At 47.0% G+C, this 17,250-nt stretch overlaps 1 protein-coding gene across 1 annotated transcript in view; it reads right to left on the reverse strand.

Moving 5' to 3' along the window:
- LOC135904025 (PX domain-containing protein kinase-like protein) overlaps positions 1 to 17,250 on the reverse strand; it is an 83,070-nt gene that overhangs the window by 14,294 nt on the left and 51,526 nt on the right. Inside the window, exon 11 of the mRNA XM_065434585.2 lies at positions 790 to 868. Within this exon, the coding sequence (XP_065290657.1) occupies positions 790 to 868 (79 nt within the window). The remainder of the gene's footprint in view (positions 1 to 789; positions 869 to 17,250) is intronic.

Here is a 17,250-nt window from a genome sequence, read left to right on the forward strand (position 1 = left end):
AAGACACTAATCTGGCCAGACTATGTAATAGTAAAGCCAACAGCAAAAGTTTACGGGATATGGTTTCCCCTACAAATGTGAATTCCTGCACTGTTAAGACATGGCACTTCTAATTTAATAAATCACTGTGTAGGTGGTGAAGGCTACTAGATGCTGGAACATTTAATTCAAGGCTGTGTGACCATGCTTCGCTAGAATTCAGCTTCTTCGCAGATCCTGCAGCATCCTATAAACTTTTGCGGTTGATGGTACATGCCATTTTCCTGGAGCTACAGCAGTTTCTGCTTTTCTTAAGTCATACTAGTAAAACTACTACTAGGCTACAAAGAGAATATCTCAATAATCTGAACTTGAATGGAGCAATTACACACAGCAACTACTCAACAACGTTAGCAGCAAGTGGTCAAATTGTCAAGAACCATCTCCATGCATATGCAACTCTGACAGACTTTTATTAATCGAAGAAAGCCTCGTTCTGAAGCTTTTAGCCTGGAACCAACATTCTCCATCGAATGAGACAAGTCCCCTTGCTGAAACATTCTGGCTAAAGGCTTCCCTTGTTTGCTCCACTGTTTGATCAATTCAAGCCTCAATCTTCCTGTGACCTCTTCAGGCTTTTGTACCTTTATGACAGACTGATTACGCTGAAAAATCATGCTATGACCACACCACAGAAATTTCTGAAGCATTCAGATCAATGCTCTCAAAACTATTTGGCTGCTGCACCATACAATGTGCTGTTCTCCAGACAAGCTAAACCTGATGAATGAAGCAAAGCTTTTCACTCACGGATGCATGAGCAGGTTGGCCACTGAAGGCAGTCCATTCTTGCATGCTTCCGTAGAGAGAAGCGCTTCCAGAACTGACCCTGCAACAGAGCCAGCGAGAGTAGCACACATTCAAAACAAAACCTCTCACAAAACTGAAAATTCAGTACCCTCACCCTGCCCCCATTATAACTAACTTGCATTATTCTAAATACTGTCTTGTTTAAAGACTTTCATGGCTACTTTATTATTTTTTTTCCATGTGGGGGCAACATACTGTTTCATGCCGTTTCAACGATGTCTTCACATCAGTAGTATGAAGCGAAGCCAGCCACATATTTGCATCTACTTCACCCCCATGGCTGATAGTGTCGCCCGCAGTGGGTCAACGATGTCATGAAAACCGCCGGCAGTGGGGAGTGAATGCTTCATCTGCCTCTCACTTCAACGCATCTCCGAAACTCAAGATTACACAACCTCCAGTACTAAATGCACAGGAAGAGAGCACACATGATGCCACGCCATCTTGGCACAGCCGCTCTTTGCACATGCGGCAGATTACCTCTAAAACAGGGTGCATGGGCTGCGTATGAGCTCAGCCATGCTGACAGCCAAGCGCAGTCACAGCTGCACCCCAATCTGCCCCCTCTCCCCTCATGCCTGCCTAATCAGGTTACCATGAGCTCGCTACCCTTCCCCCTTGCTCGTGCGGGAAGACGGCTCTCATCAAGCCACCATCTTTCTCACCTCACCCTCATGCACTTTTACTCATGCCCAAAGCATACAGCGCACAGGGCATCATAGGATCTTATCTAACTTGGATTTTATACAGGGCATGACGTTGCTCCACTTTGGCGGTCTCTCTTGGTTGCACAGCATGAATTCTGAATTCTGGGGATTTGTGTCAAAACCACTATGTATTTGACTATGAAGCATGCCATAGTGGGGGACTCCAGATTAATTTTGACCACCAGGGGATCTTTAGTGTGGCCCTAATGCATAGGACATGGCTGTTTTCCCATTTCGCCCCCATGGAAATGCGGCCGGGATTTCATCCCGCGAACTCGTGCTCGGCAGCGCAACACCATAGCCGCTAAGCCACTGCAGCAAGTAGGTCGTGTGGCGTGTGATTTGAGAGGTGCATTCGTAAGCAGCTGCTTGTGATTTGACCATCCTTAATCTGTGGAACTTTCCATTTATTGTCTCGGTATTCCGACATGGTGGCAGTGAAATTCTGTTATCTTGAAACATGCTTAGTTATATTGAGGTTCCACATGGTGTTCTATGGACAAAAGGTCATAAAAAGTTAAATATTTCACTATATCAAAAATTTCATTATATTGAAGTTTATTATATCAAGGTTTAACTGTTTTAACAGTTGACATGTGAAAAGACTTCCAAAAGAAATGGGGTGTCTCTCGATGCCAGGTGAACAAGCAAGGCTCATTTAGTCCACCACTGACCCCGCTGGCAAGAATGATTGTGTGCCTACTGTTGCACGTGTGTTGGCCTCTCACGAGACAAGCCTCAACATATGCTACTGACAAGTCCTCAAAAAACCACAAACAGGGATGGATTCACGGGCACACTAATATGCTCACCCGTTATCGCACGTGAATGCACCAGAACAGCACAGGGCTTGCGTGAGGCTAGACTATCGCGGTGACTCAACATATCCCCTAGAATGAAGTCCCAAAAGCCTAGGCTATTTACCTAGCTGCCACTTTCCTGCAAATATGGCCTCAACACGAACCTGTGGTGGTCGCGCTAAATGTTTTAGAGCTGCTGGGGTGCAATCTTAAGCGTTTCTATGGTTTTGGTGCAGCTCGGCACAAATGTACCACTTTGGTGCAATTGGCATAGGTATACCATCTGAGGATATATGTTGTTGTAACCACGGTTACCACACACACACACACACACACACACACACACACACACACACACACACACACACACACACACACACACACACACACACACACACACACGCGCGCACGCACGCACGCACGCACACACGCACGCACACACAACACACACACACACACACACACACACACACACACACACACACACAATGAAATATAATTACAAAAGCCATAAAGAAACAGTTATTTTTTTCTCTGGCAAGGAAAGAGTTATTTGAAGTGGGTGGCACCACATAGACTGTTCTTATGAGTGCCCTTTATATGCATGGGACCACTCAGTGCAGCACAGACGGTACACCACCCTTTTCATATCTTTGTTGAGTCATGATGGACAAAACTGACACACGTCTTCTCAGTAACAAGGCCTAGTTTATTTCTGTCCAAAAAGGAGAGATTTGAGTGAGCGTGCTGGATGTGGCAAGAGCTTTAGAGAGAGATGAGAAAAGAGGGAAAAGGAGCAAAGAGCAGTACAGTGCGTGGACCTAGTGCGAAAGGAAAGCAGTAAATAAAGTCATGAGAAAAGCGAGCTTACGCACCAAACGACGTTTGCCACAGTGAGTCAGATCATGTGTCCATGTGCCTGGTGTGCAGAACCCATGAAGGTACATTCCCGAGAGGCCCGCGGGACACCCAGCAGAGTTGTTTATGGGTGCAGGGGTGGTGCACAGCTCCATTGCCACGCCGCTACAGATTGCTTCCCACTTAGAGAGGAAGCTGAAGCAATGAACGATGTTCACAATGCCCAAATGGCAGTCCAGTGAATGCGACGAAGGGGAGCAACACTTCCAAGGTGGAACCCGCATGTTCGGTGAAGAAAAGCATAGTGAGATCATTAAGCGCAGGTGCTTCGCTGAATGCTGGCTTAAGTCTCCCAAGCGCGATAATATCTCATGTCCCATTTACGTCAACAATGAAGTCAGAAGGGAAACATTCTAAAAAGGAATGGTCCGAGGTAGTGGGTCTGAAGCTAGCCACGCAGAGGGCCAACGGCACAGTTACATGTGGTCTGCCACTCATGTTCACCTACGTTGAGGACATGCTTGTGCGAAGTTCATCCCATGAAGAGCACCTCCAACACCTCCATCAGCTTTCTGAGCACCTGCCACATGATTGAATAAGTTCAAACTCAGACTCAAACTCAAACGGTATCCTTGTCAACACTGCCAAGAGCGAGTTTGGAGTATCATTACTTGATTTTCTCAGCCATTGCTTGGATGACAACGGATTCTCTTCCTCACAAAGTGTAGGCCATCATGGAGTTCCTCAAGCCAGCTTCAATCACTAAGCTCTGCCAGCTTCTAGGCCTGGTAAACTTTTACTGCTGATTTATTAGAAGTTGTGCTATGCTGCCGGAACCCCTCAAGCGTTTGCTCTGCGGCAAACACTCGTAAGCTGTACTGCCCCGGGACACCACGGCAGATGAAGCTTTCAATTCCATCAAGCATGCTTTGGCCGACGCCACACTGCTATCCCATCCCAACCGAGCAACCTGTTGTTGCTCATGACGAATGCCTCCAGCTTTGCAGTCGGAGCCGTACTGCAACAAAAGGTGGGAGACCCTTGCCTTTTTCTCAGAACGCATGACCCCTACTCAAACACACTAGCATTTTTGGCTGCGAGTTGTTCGCAATAATTCTTGCCATGAGGCATTTCCAACACCTACTTGAAGGCTGCTCGTTCACAATCTTCACTGACCACAAGCCTCTCGCTTACTCAATTGGCTGCTCTGATTCACTATACACTCCACGCGAGGTGCGCCAGTTTGCCTTCATCTCAAAGTTTTCAACTGACATACACCACGTCATCGGCGTTGACAACTCGCCAGCTGGTGCCTTCAGTCACGTGGATGACACATAGTCGCTCCAAGAGCTCTATGTCAACATCATTTCCTTTCGACCTCCAAGAATTGGCTACAAAACAAGCAAATGATTCTGAGCTCTATCATCTACGTGAGGCATCAACATGTTTCAGCTTGAATCAGTCACCTTTGAAGATGTGCCAATTTTTTGTGACACATCCAACGGCACACCTCGACCTTACCTAACCGCCTCTGTCTGCAAGCAAATATTCAATGCTTATCACACTCTTTCTCACCCAGGCATGTGTGCATCCCAAAAGCTTGTCTCATCATGTTTTGTCTTGCCTGGCATCAGTGCGAACATCAGGGACTGGGTCCGGTTGTGCGCGCCTTGTCAGCATGCGAGAGTTCAATGGTGCCCTGTTCCCCCGAAAAAGCCTTTTCTGAAACCCGACAAATGTTTCTCCATTGTGAAGGTCGAAATCGTCAGCCCGCTAGCACCATGCCAACGCTATCACTATCTTCTGACATGTGTCGACTCTTTTACCCACTGGCCCGAAGCAGCACCTATTCCTGACATGTCTGCAGCTATGGTCGCTGCAGCTTTTGTTTCGATTCGGGTATCCTGATTTGGCTGTCCAACGAAAATTGTCTACGACTGAGTCTGCCAATTCGCATCACCCCTTTCTGCGGAGCTCCGTTAACTTCTTGGAACAGCACACTTGCAAACTGCCTCCTACCATCCTCAAGCAAATGGCCTCGTAGAGAAATTTCATCACCATCTCAAGGCAGCATTCACAACGCATGGTTGCCCTAACAAGAGGGCTGACTGACTTCCGCTCACACTTCTTGGAATTTGATCTGTCTTCAAAGAGGACCTCTCCTGCGCTCCTGCAGAGCTTGTTTACGGCACTTCACGTCATCTGCCAGCTGAATTCTTCGAAGAAAACACTTTCACCTCCTTTCTAACAGCAAACGAGCACATTGACCAGCTTCACGATGTCTTTCGAAACCTCCGTCTGCAGCCTACACATTTGAACAAACCCCGTGCAGTGCACATAACTTTAGACTTACAGACTGCCACACATGTTTTTGCGTGTTCACTACATCTTATCAATCTGCAGAGGCAAAGGGCACTGCAAAGGCCACTCAGCCACATGGCAGCAGTTCCTTGGGATTATGTAATGGCAACCATCAGACAAGGCAGCTACTAGCAGCCATGAGCAGAATTTTGCCACTCTCATGTTGCCTGTATTGAGTGCTTCTTTACTTAAATAGTATGTGTTTAACAAGCTCGCATGCTGTTGGAGTGCACTTTATGCAATATTGTGTCTCGTTCGAGACCTCTACACTTTGATCAATTAAATATCACTGCTTTGGAAGTATCGCAGTAGAAACAAGTCCCAAATGGCCACCGTGGTTAAATAAATGACCGTGGAATAAACTTCTTGGATGAAAGTGTTGCCTGGTGTTACTTAGAATAATCTTCTACTTCCCATCGGTTATAAAAAAAAATTTATTGTGCTGCACCTCTCAGCTACTGCCAGAACTGATTTTTTACCTTCTCTTGTTTCTAATCCCTCAAAGCATTTTTCTGCAAGATGTTCACCTGCATGGTTCTCTCACAGGCAAGCAATTAGGCTTAGTTTACAAGTCGGCACTTGCAAAATGGATGATATCACCACCTGTGTGTTTCTTTTCACAAGACGCACCAGAATGATTGCATCTCGTCTAGCGATCCGTCAAACGAATACCACTGTGTGTTTCTCGCTAGATTTTTCTGACGAGCACACAACCAATAAATTTGCTTGCGGGCACTCATATGGCATGCTGCTCTCTTGTTATGGTCGTGCATGCTGGTTTTTTTCACAGCTATTTTACAGCGAAGCTGTTAGCCTCTACTTGGTCAGCATTTTCTGTGTCTGCATCTGTCAGTGAAAATGTGGTGCGATCCCGGTGGCAGTGCAGGGCGAGGAGCAGTGGTTCACACCCCTGTAAGGCCGAGGCTTCAAGCAGTCGGCAAAGTGAAGTGACTGATGCATACATTCTTTGGAATCACGCATACTACATACAGAACAGCACACATTTCAATAAAGAACAAGCATAAAACAATAATCCAAACCACATGATTGATGACAAGGCACTCCTGATAACAATGCGAAGCACATAGCTCACCCTGCATATGTTTCCCAGTTAAGAGGAAGCTTTAGCTCGGGTGCTCCTATGTAAATACATGTAAAAGGAGAATTCGTTTTTCTGGGCAACCACTGCACCAAATTTGACGAGGTTTGTTGCATTTAAAAGAAAAACTTAAAATCTAGTAACTTTTGGTTTTTAATTTATGAGTTAGGTCGTCAATGTTTTATTAAAAATTGGCGAAAATCGCAAATTTTCAGAGGACGAAACCATCAAGTTTACAACATTGTACCTCAACAAAGAAAAAGGATAATACAATTCTGTGAATTGCATCTAATGGTACATCTAAAGTGGACAAAATTGATATGTTACACATGAATATAAAGAAATTTAGTAATATGGAAATACAGCTTTTGCAGAACCCTTGTAACCAACGCAACATATTCACATAAGATGTAGGAAAACATATTGAATTTGTCTGCTTTGAAATATCTAATGGATGCCGTTTACAGAACCACGATATCTGTTTTTGATGCAGAGTTATGACTTTGTAAACGTCCTATTTTTTTCAAATGGTCAAATATTTGAATGTCTTTTTAACAGAATTCAGGCCCTAAATCAAAATTCCGCTTCCAACAGTCACTAGAATTTAGCTTTCTCTCTCAAAATCAACAAATTTCATTAAAATCGACCTAGGGTTTATCTCAGAAAAACGTTTTTGCATTTTACATGTATTTGAATAGGCTGCGTCGAAGTTGGGCCTGAGCTAAGGCTTCCTCTTGAATATTACTATTGCACAAGCTGCCGTGGTGATGGCAAAGTGTGGAGTGACATCCCTAGCCTTCTGTATATAAAAGAACCAGCCTAATAACCAATTTGAATGCTGTTGCAGCACCTCTACAGGCGGTGGCGTGCTGTCAATATCACCATTACTCTAAAGCAATAAAGCACTGCCTACCCCCCTCAGCAGTTGTGGTGCTTTTCAATAGCTTCGCTTGACATGCACTTTTGCAGGGCCAGGATGGCAAGTCAATTTTGCTCTTAGGCGCCCATTCCTGCGATGAGACTTGGCATCCTCCCTCGGCATAACAGAATGAATTAGCAAGGAGGAAAGTGGAGGAGAAGGGTGCAGCGGAAGCACGAGGAGAAAAGCAGAGGACGCCACCTTGAAGTACTACCAGATGGCACTCACATTCACACATTCGCGGCACCAGCCATGTGGGGGAAAGAAAAAAAGAACTAGAAAGCTCGCCTTCATGCATAGCATTCGCCACAAGCTTTTCCTGGTAAAGGTTACAGTTGCATAAGCTGCAGTTGTTGGGAAGCAGCAACTGTGTGGCCGGTCTATATATAATGCTGAGCGTTGCGGCTTTGTCAATCGGTGCGGTGATCGGTGTAATGCTTCAGTATACCGTGAAGTGAATACACTACAGAGGTGCACTCAAATTTCGCATCAGGGAGTGTCACAATTGTTCGTGATTTTTTTTTAGGATAAAAATAAGTGCAGTGACTTTTAATATATTTCGGGAAAAATCGTTAATCCAGTTTATCCGTATCTCGATGAGCAAATGTGTAGTAAACATGAAAATAATTTTTGTTGCCCTAATGCCATCTAAAAGAAATGCTTACCGTCCTTTTCTTAAAATAATAAGTATCTTATGACTTTAAATCTGCAATGAAATGGTTGATTATAGGGAAATGCACTGCAGGAGTTGAATCAACCCTTCAAGGGTAAAGGGGCCCACATTCTACTGAAGTGGAGAAATGCACTTGAAGTCGATGTGGGCTATTTCAGAAATACAGTCGAACCTCATTGTGATGAAGTTGAAGGGGAAGCCGAAATGAATTAGTAATATCCATCACTTTGTTATAACGATTTTTGCCATGTGCTGCAGTATATGCCCAATGGTATGCAAACCATTCAACATGCAAAGAAGACTATGGCTCTGCAACCAACAGAACCACTACGCAGCTGCGTATGCGATTAAAACTCAATAGAACAACAGCAAAACACTCCGGCATGTGCAACATGTGACTTTTTAGCACCTGATGCAACAGCCGTTACGACAGCGTCCTTATGATGATGGTGATAATCTTTTGCTGCCGCTTTTCGCTTGGCTCATTCATATTGTCATGAAACCCATACAATATATGGCAGACAAAACTTGGCAGAGCACCAGAAATGCGGATGTATACAGGGACATGTTCGGCCCTTGAAAGCAAAACTATCTGATCCTGTGCTTTCTCGAGGCTCCACGGCTCTACTTTGTAAGCGCACTGGCTTGACTAGGCTGGCTCGAGCCAGTTCCATGCAGTCTCGGAGGTCACACCTAGCTGCGTCAGCATAGTGCGGCATGCTGCAGTAAGAAGGAGGCACCAGTTTTTAGCATGCTGCGCACGAGCATCATCATCAAAATGTGGTGCGGCACAGCTGGCATGGCCTCATAGATTGCAATCTTGGAGGGTGCACCTAGCTTCGCCAGCTATGTGCTGCAGTGAGAGAGAGGTGCTATAAGAAAGAAATGCTGCTTTTGCGCAGCAGCCACAGTGCGTGAAAATGTGCATGGCAGTGAGAAAAACCAGTGCTGCTCTACGATGTATTTGATGCGTGAATTCTGAAATGCCGCGCTGAACGAGTACGTAGCCCAGCGGAAAGCAATATGCTTAGTGCACAATGGTCAATATTCCTGCTTTCGGCAACAAATATAGCCCATTATATCCATTGGCAGAACAATTTTACTTGGTTAAAAAAAGGTTTAAAATACATGGATCTCTAGGGGGATGTTGATGGGAGTAACATTTATTTCGATATATCCCGTTTTGTCATAATGAGGTTCAAGTGTACCTTGCCACAAGGCACTTCACAAAAGGTTACGACACTCCCTAATGCAAAATTTGAGTGCAGCTCTATACGTGTTTTAATTTCACTATATTTTGACTGGCACGGACAATCTGCCTCACGCAGCAAGTGGCAAACGGAGCCAGGTGTGGCGCAACTGCTTCGCCAATTCGCAGATTGTGAGAGGCGGTGCGTGGGTGACACGTGGGCGCGATTCACAGCACTGCCACCAACAAACCTCCGCTCATGCAGCGCTTTGTTTCCATATATGGTATTGGTGGTATCATTGGTGAACAGACGACACATGCTGCTCTGGCACCATCTCATAGCTATTGTCGCTGCAGTGCCCGTCTTGCGCGGCACTACCATATTTATTCGAATCTAGGCCGGTAGTTTTTTTTTCTTCAAATAATCACGTACCAGACTCTTGTGTCGGCTTAGATACAAGGATTTTTTTAAAATGTGCAAATTTGTATGGTGCACAGCTAGTGCCATCTAGAAAAGTCAGTATTGCAGCCGCTACTAGCCGCAGCAGTAGCCAATTGAAGTACACGACTGGCATGGCCTATATCCTGACATTATCGTAATGGCACCAGACAGGCGATACCACTATAGTGCCACTTTCAAACAAAAAGTTGTGCTAGCCACAGAGGCATCGTCAAACGTGAAAGCGGGGAGAACTTCAGCAACGATGAGAAAAAACATCCGTGGTTGAAGGGGGCAACGGGAAACACTTTTGCGTGTGCCACAACGACGAGATGACAGCAATAAGGAATGTAAGCGCACGATAACAGAGAGGCGCTGTTCACTGAGATCACACCGCATTTCCATGTGTGCGAGCCATGCCGCACTGTCTGCGCATGCCTGGGTGCGAGCTTACACCCGTCTGCGAGTGTACATGTGGTCTGGGCTATAGCGACGAGGCTGGCAGCAATGATGACTTAGAGTGGGCTCACCATGTTCATATTAAATAAATGTTGCTTTCATTTCGTAAACGATGACCTCCCTTTTTTGTTCGGCTTACATTCGAGGAAAGTTTTTTTATTTTTTCTGGCTTCAGACATGGGGGGGTCGGCTTAAAATTGGGGCCGGCTTAGGTTCGAGTAAATACAGTACACTTTTCTTCTCACGCTTTCACCATACCCTCCTTCTCTGCTTTCCTCCTTGTGCTCTCTTCACTATTGTTGTCATTCATCCCCACTGCACTCTGCATTCACTCTTCCATCCTTCGATGCGCTCGTCCGCTCAGTTATGAGGGACACCAATGCTCGCCACAGGAACGGCCACCCAAGAGACATGCTCTAAAGGTACTGTACGTTCAGCAGAAGTGGAGTCATTGGCAATCACACACCCTCCTTGCGGTGCTTCCACTCCTTCTTTAGTGCCTTGTACAGTGAAGGCTACAGCAGAGCGGGATGTACCCACAACGCTCTACCTAGTGGACATCACTGTGGCGCGCAGTTCAAATTTCATTTTGTGTGTTCACGTAGACACCATTACTTTCGATTGTGGCACCCACGACACGCCAAACATAAGCTAGATGCGGTTGTCCTCAGCAAGCCACAGTGTGCTCTGCCAGCTGACTTATTGCAGGTAGCTGCGGTATCTACGCTACGTAGCAGACTGCAGCTACATTCAACTGTAGTGCGTAAGTGCAATGTCGGCTTTGTGAACGACAGGGCTGGAGTGTGCTTACACTCAAATGCTCCAATTTGGTCGTGCTTCTTGGTGTGGACTGGCTTTGTCCTGCACCAGCTTGACCGACAGACAACAGCCACGTTAAACTTGCGCATTTTGCAGTGCATGTGGTCTGGCCTTTAGTCTCACATGGTTCGAGGCCAGTTGAGTGTTCAATACTACTCGAAATTAGCAAGACCCGACGGCTAAGACACCGATAAGCAGGGGGGCCAAAATTTAATTGCCACACTGGCGACCGCAGCCGAGCGTGAGCAGACAATAGTTGGCTTATTCCGGAAGTGCATAATTATTATCATAATTCGAAAGCAGATTTTCGCTTAGCTCAGCCTGTCTATTAAACTTCGTCAATAAGTATACACAGTAACAGCAGGAAGAAGCGCACTGATCCACACACCCCCATTGACTGGTGTCAGCTATTGGCCAATAGCAGCTGTATATGGGAATCTGCTATACTATTGTTACGAATGATGTTTATTTACAGGGTGAAACGGTGAAACGAGGTCCGTGAGGGAAGCTACAGGCCAGGCCCAGCCGGCGCAGAGTACCGCGAGGTCACGGGCGCACACTCTACTTCGTCTTTCTCTGCCTCAGCCGCAGCCGCGCAGTGCTGCGACATTTTCCCCGGGGGCAGACGAAGCTTGCTGAGCGAGTTAAAGGGACCTGTGATGGCACTGCTTGAGTCTGGACACGTGAACAACTTGCGTCGCCCGTGAACGCCGATTACTTGCCGTCACTTTGGCGACGACATAGTTCACATCGCTCAAGCGGTTGAGTATAACGAATGGTCCGGTGTAAGTGGCGAGAAACTTGCGGTACAATCCCTTTTTGCGAACAGGTGTCCACAACCAAACATAATCACCGGGAGTAAAACTGACGGAGATATGCCGCGCATCATAGCGAATCTTGCTGTTGCCTTGTGAGGACAACGTCCTAAGATGTGCCAGTCGACGTGCTTCCTCAGCACGACACAGAGTTTGGGCGATGGAAGGATCCTCTTAGCACGATAAAGGTAGAATAGTGTCCAGAAAGCTCTGGGGTGCGCAGGTGTACAGCAAAAAGAACGGCGCATATCCAGTAACTTCGTGCTTGGCACTATTGTACACGTACGTTACAAAAGGTAAGACGGCGTCCCAATTCTTGTGGTCAGCAGCGACATACATTGATAACATGTTGGTAAGGGTTCGATTCGTCCGCTCCGTGAGGCCATTGGTTTGCGGGTGGTAAGGAGTGGCATGACGATATGCAGAACCACAAAGCCGCAAAAGTTCTTCAACGACGTCGGCGGTGAATTGCCGTCCACGGTCACTGATGACAACACGGGGAGCGCCGTGACGGAGTATGACGTGATGCAACAAAAATGAAGAGACATCTGCTGCAGTGGCAGATGGAAGTGCCGCCATTTCCCTGTAGCAAGTTAGATAATCTACGCATACTATAATCCAGCGGTAGCCAGCTGACGTCTTTGGGAGCGGGCCAAGCAAGTCGATGCCCACTTTTTCAAAGGGTAACGTCGGTGGCTTAACTGGTTGTAAATAGCCTGCTGGGGCCGTCGTCGTTTGCTTGTGGCGCTGGCAAACAGTACAGCTGGCGACATACTGTTTCGTTGTTTTCCAGAGCTTGGGCCAGAAAAATCTCTGTCTAAGTCGGTGTAGCGTGCGTGTAAAGCCAAGGTGCCCGGACGCGATATCGTCATGCATACAACGAAGGACAGCAGAGCGCAGGTTTTCGGGCACAACTAGAAGCAATGGGGGACCATTAGCTGAGTAATTTTTTTTGTACAGCAAACCATTACGAAAAGTAAACGGTGTTGTTCCTGCTGGCTCACGTGCAGCTGCCCGTAGGGATTTCAAGGTAGGGTCGCAACGTTGCTCGCTCTCGAAGGTACGCAGGTCTGGAAAGTCGGAAGAGATGGAAACTAGGTAGCCGTCGAAGTCATCATCCTCAGCTTTAGTGTGCGGCGAAGGGAGACTGGATAGGCAATCAGCATCCGTGTGACAGCGTCCGCTCTTGTAGTTAACGGAAAAGCTGTACTCTTGAAGGCGCAAAGCCCAGCAGGCCAACCGGCCAGACGGGTCACGCAGCCCGACCAGCCAACAGAGTGAATGATGGTCAGTCACTATCGTGAATGCGCGGCCATGTAGATAGGGACGGAACTTCTGAATGGCGAAGACGACTGCTAGGCACTCGAGTTCAGTAACGGTGTAGTTTGTCTCCGCTTTTGTAAGTGTCCGACTAGCGTAGGCAATGACATGCTCACGGCCATCGCAGAGTTGAACAAGCACAGCACCAACACCCGCACCGCTGGCGTCATTGTGCAGCTCAGTTGACGCCTCCGGATCAAAATGCCGCAGTACCGGTCCAGAAGTCAACAAAAATTTCAGCTGTTGAAACGCCGACTCGCAGTCAGCAGTCCACAAGTATGGGGTGTCTTTGTGAAGGAGAGACGTGAGGGGAGAGGCAAGCTGTGCGAAATTGTTGATAAAGCGTCGGAAATATGAACAAAGGCCCAAAAACCTTTGCAGATCTTTCACCGTTTGTGGCTGTTGGAAGTCGCGAACCGCTGCTATCTTTTCAGGGTCTGGTCGTATGCCGTCTTTGTCGACCAGAAAGCCTAATATGAGGGCTTGATGCTCACCGAAATGACATTTCTTCGAGTTTAAAATAAGGCCAGCTTGCTGGATACAGTCAAGAACGATCGACAGGCACTGATTGTGCTTGTGAAATGTCCGGCCGTAGATAATGACGTCGTCTAAATAGCACATGCAAATTTCCCATTTGAGTCCGCGGAGCACGGTATCCATAAATCGCTCGAATGTCGCTGGAGCGTTGCATAAGCCAAAGGGCATAACGTTGAATTCAAAGAGACCGTCAGGTGTCACGAAGGCTGTCTTCTCCTTGTCTGAGGGGTGCATGGGAATTTGCCAATATCCTGACCGCAACTCAACAGAAGAGAAATACGATGCGGAGTGGAGGCAGTCGACGGCGTCATCTATTCGTGGTAGGGGTACACGTCTTTCTTTGTGACGGTGTTTAGGCGGCGATAGTCCACACAGAATCTCCATGAGTTGTCTTTTTTCTTGACTAGGATCACAGGAGCAGCCCAAGGGCTAGATGATTCCTGGATCACTCCTTTCTGTAACATTTCTTCGACCTGCTCGGCAATGACATTTCTCTCTGAAGGTGAAACGCGGTAGGGCTTCTGACGAATTGGCGTTGCTTGCCCTGTATGGATGCGGTGTTGCATACGAGACGCCGGAGATGTATGGAACGCTCGTTGGCCTTGAGCAAAATCAAACACTGTGGCGTAGCGAGCGAGCACAGCTTCCAGCAGACACTGCTCACTAGAAGACAGCGACTTGTCAATCATGCGCTTAAAGTCAGCAGAATTATCATAGATGGAGTCGGGGTTGGATTTTTTTTCGGCAGTTGACATTTCGACCGTTCCGACGCTGACAATGGCTTGTTCATCAAAACTTGCCAGTTTAAGTCCTAGCGGCAATGTTATAGATTGGGTTGAAACGTTCACTGTCCACAAACGAGTACAACCATCAGTGGTAACCACGAGGGAGCGAGGGACTATCGCATTTTTCTTGAGCGCATTGTTATAATCGGGCTCGGCTAAACCACAACAAGAACCTGTACGAGGGCGAGAAGTAGTGACAGGTACAAACATTGCAGTCTTAGGGGGCAAACACACATCTTGTGACACGGTGAGAACGTCGGCGGCATCACTGGTGCTATCTGTCATTGAAGTTCGCGCGTCGCGGCGAAGAGAAATCGCGCCACTTCCACAATCCAAAGTTGCCCCCCACTCACGCAAGAAATCAATTCCTAAAATAATGTCATGCGTTGTACGTGCAAGCACAGTAAATTCACTTCTAAATGTCCGCTCCTCTATCATAACTGAAACAGAACAGACCCCAAGTGGGCGTAACATTTCCCCGCCAACTCCACGAAAGGTAGCGTTCCGATCCCAAGAAAACATAACTTTTTGTCCAAGACGATTTTTGAAGGACAGGCTCATAACAGAAACTGCCGCCCCAGTGTCAACTAAAGCAAAAGCACTCACATTGTCAACTAAAACGCACACTTCGTTTTTAAACAATTTCACACAAGGGGGTCTTGATGAAGATGAACATATTGCGGCCTCACCCCCGTCGGTCGCACCAGCTAGTTTCCCAGCGGCGGCGGTGATAACGAGCGACGACGAGGGCGCGCTCCGCTGCGGCGCGCTCCACTGCGCGCCGCAGCCGCGCAGTGCTGCGACACTATGAAAGCGTCCGGAAAAGAGTGAAGAGCAAGTTTCTATTGAAAAGAGAGCGTTTGAGAGAAAGGAGACTTCATGCTCCGACTGCGAGCTCCATGCACCGCGCACAACTGCTAAACTTGGCTGAGATGCTCACAGCAACATACTCTATCCGCGGACTATGTTATTTTACCAAGCCCGAGTGGTAGTTCAGGACCCCTTGACGCTTATAACAAAGTCCATATTCTATTCCAATAACACCATGATAATGAGGTTTTATTGCACAAGACTTTTGTTAATTTGACTCTAATTCAATTTTTCAGGTTCCTGGCTAGCGCTGATAGGAAGCATGCACTGAAACTCGCCTGTGACGCAGCGCTGCAGTGCCTTGGTTGAAACCGGAGTGGTTGTTACATCTGTGGTTGTGCCACAGCAGACAAGAACATGCTCTGCCTGGTGTTGCTTTGCAAAGGTATCTTATCATTACTACAAGGAAACTGGTGATAAATGCTTTTCTAGGTGTGCTTTGTGACCGTGCAAAGTAAGCTTTCTCTTTCTCTGGCCTCACTGTCTGTTGGCTTCATGTGCGTGTGTTCACCAAGCACCTTCCTGGATTGATTGAAAAACCCTTATAGCATGAGGATGTACACATGGAAATTATCGTTAATGTCTTGGCCCCGGTCTGGCTTCGTCAGGGAATACATGTCATCATTGTAGGAAGTGCGCGCGTGCGTGTAGTGTGCACTGCACCAGACCCAGCATAGCATGAGCGCATATGCTTGGTATGCCAGCTTATTGATAAGTACTATAATATTGTGCATTTAACATTGTATGTTGCTGAGTTCATGTTAAATTTACTGAATATTATTTCATTTCTTGCACCACCTTTTCCTGCTGTTGAAGAGCTGCTTACAAACTCTCCCAGGAAGTCAGGTCCAATATACATGTGTATACGTACAAAGCACGTCTCATGCTTTCTTCCCTCTAAGATTTCATCTCTACACTGGGGCTTTTGTAATGTCCCCAAATGTAACTGATGAGCCATATGGCACAGGGTAACATTCACATGTATGACGTAGTAGTTTTGCGGAAACCTGCAAGGTGGAGATAAGTAATGAATAAAGGGAAAGTCAGACATCCACCCATTCATAGCAATTGCTACAAGGGAAACCCATATGGGTTCCTCGAAAGAAAAACCTTATAGTTGAAGAAAAATTCGTCCTGGTCCGGGACACGAACCCGAGACCACCGCCTTTCCGGGGCAGCCGCTCTACCATCTGAGCTAACCGGGCAGCTAGCAGATGGCAGGTGGCAACTACTACGTCAAACTCTTGCCTTTGCTTCGTGTTGTCGACAAATTCGACTTCGCCCTGCCATCTGCTAGCTGCCCGGTTAGCTCAGATGGTAGAGCGGCTGCCCCGGAAAGCCAGTGGTCCCAGGTTCATGACCTGGACCAGGACAAATTTTTCTTCAACTATAAGGTTTTTCTTTCGAGGAACCCATATGGGTTTCCCTTGTAGCAATTGCTATGAACGGGTGGATGTCTGACTTTCCCTTTATTCATTACTTATCTCCACCTTGCAGGTTTCCGCAAAACTACTACGTCAAACTCTTGCCTTTGCTTCGTGTTGTCGACAACTTCGACTTCGCCCTGCCATCTGCTAGCCGCCTGGTTAGCTCAGATGGTAGAGTGGCTGCCGCGGAAAGGCGGTGGTCCCGGGTTCGTGTCCCGGACCAGGACGAATTTTTCTTCAACTATGAGGCTTTTCTTTCGTGGAACCCGTATGGGTTTCCCTTGTAGCAATTGCTACGAACAGGTGGATGTCTGACTTTCCCTT

Source organism: Dermacentor albipictus, chromosome 5 (genome assembly GCF_038994185.2).
Source record: "Dermacentor albipictus isolate Rhodes 1998 colony chromosome 5, USDA_Dalb.pri_finalv2, whole genome shotgun sequence".
Classification (NCBI taxonomy): domain Eukaryota; kingdom Metazoa; phylum Arthropoda; class Arachnida; order Ixodida; family Ixodidae; genus Dermacentor; species Dermacentor albipictus.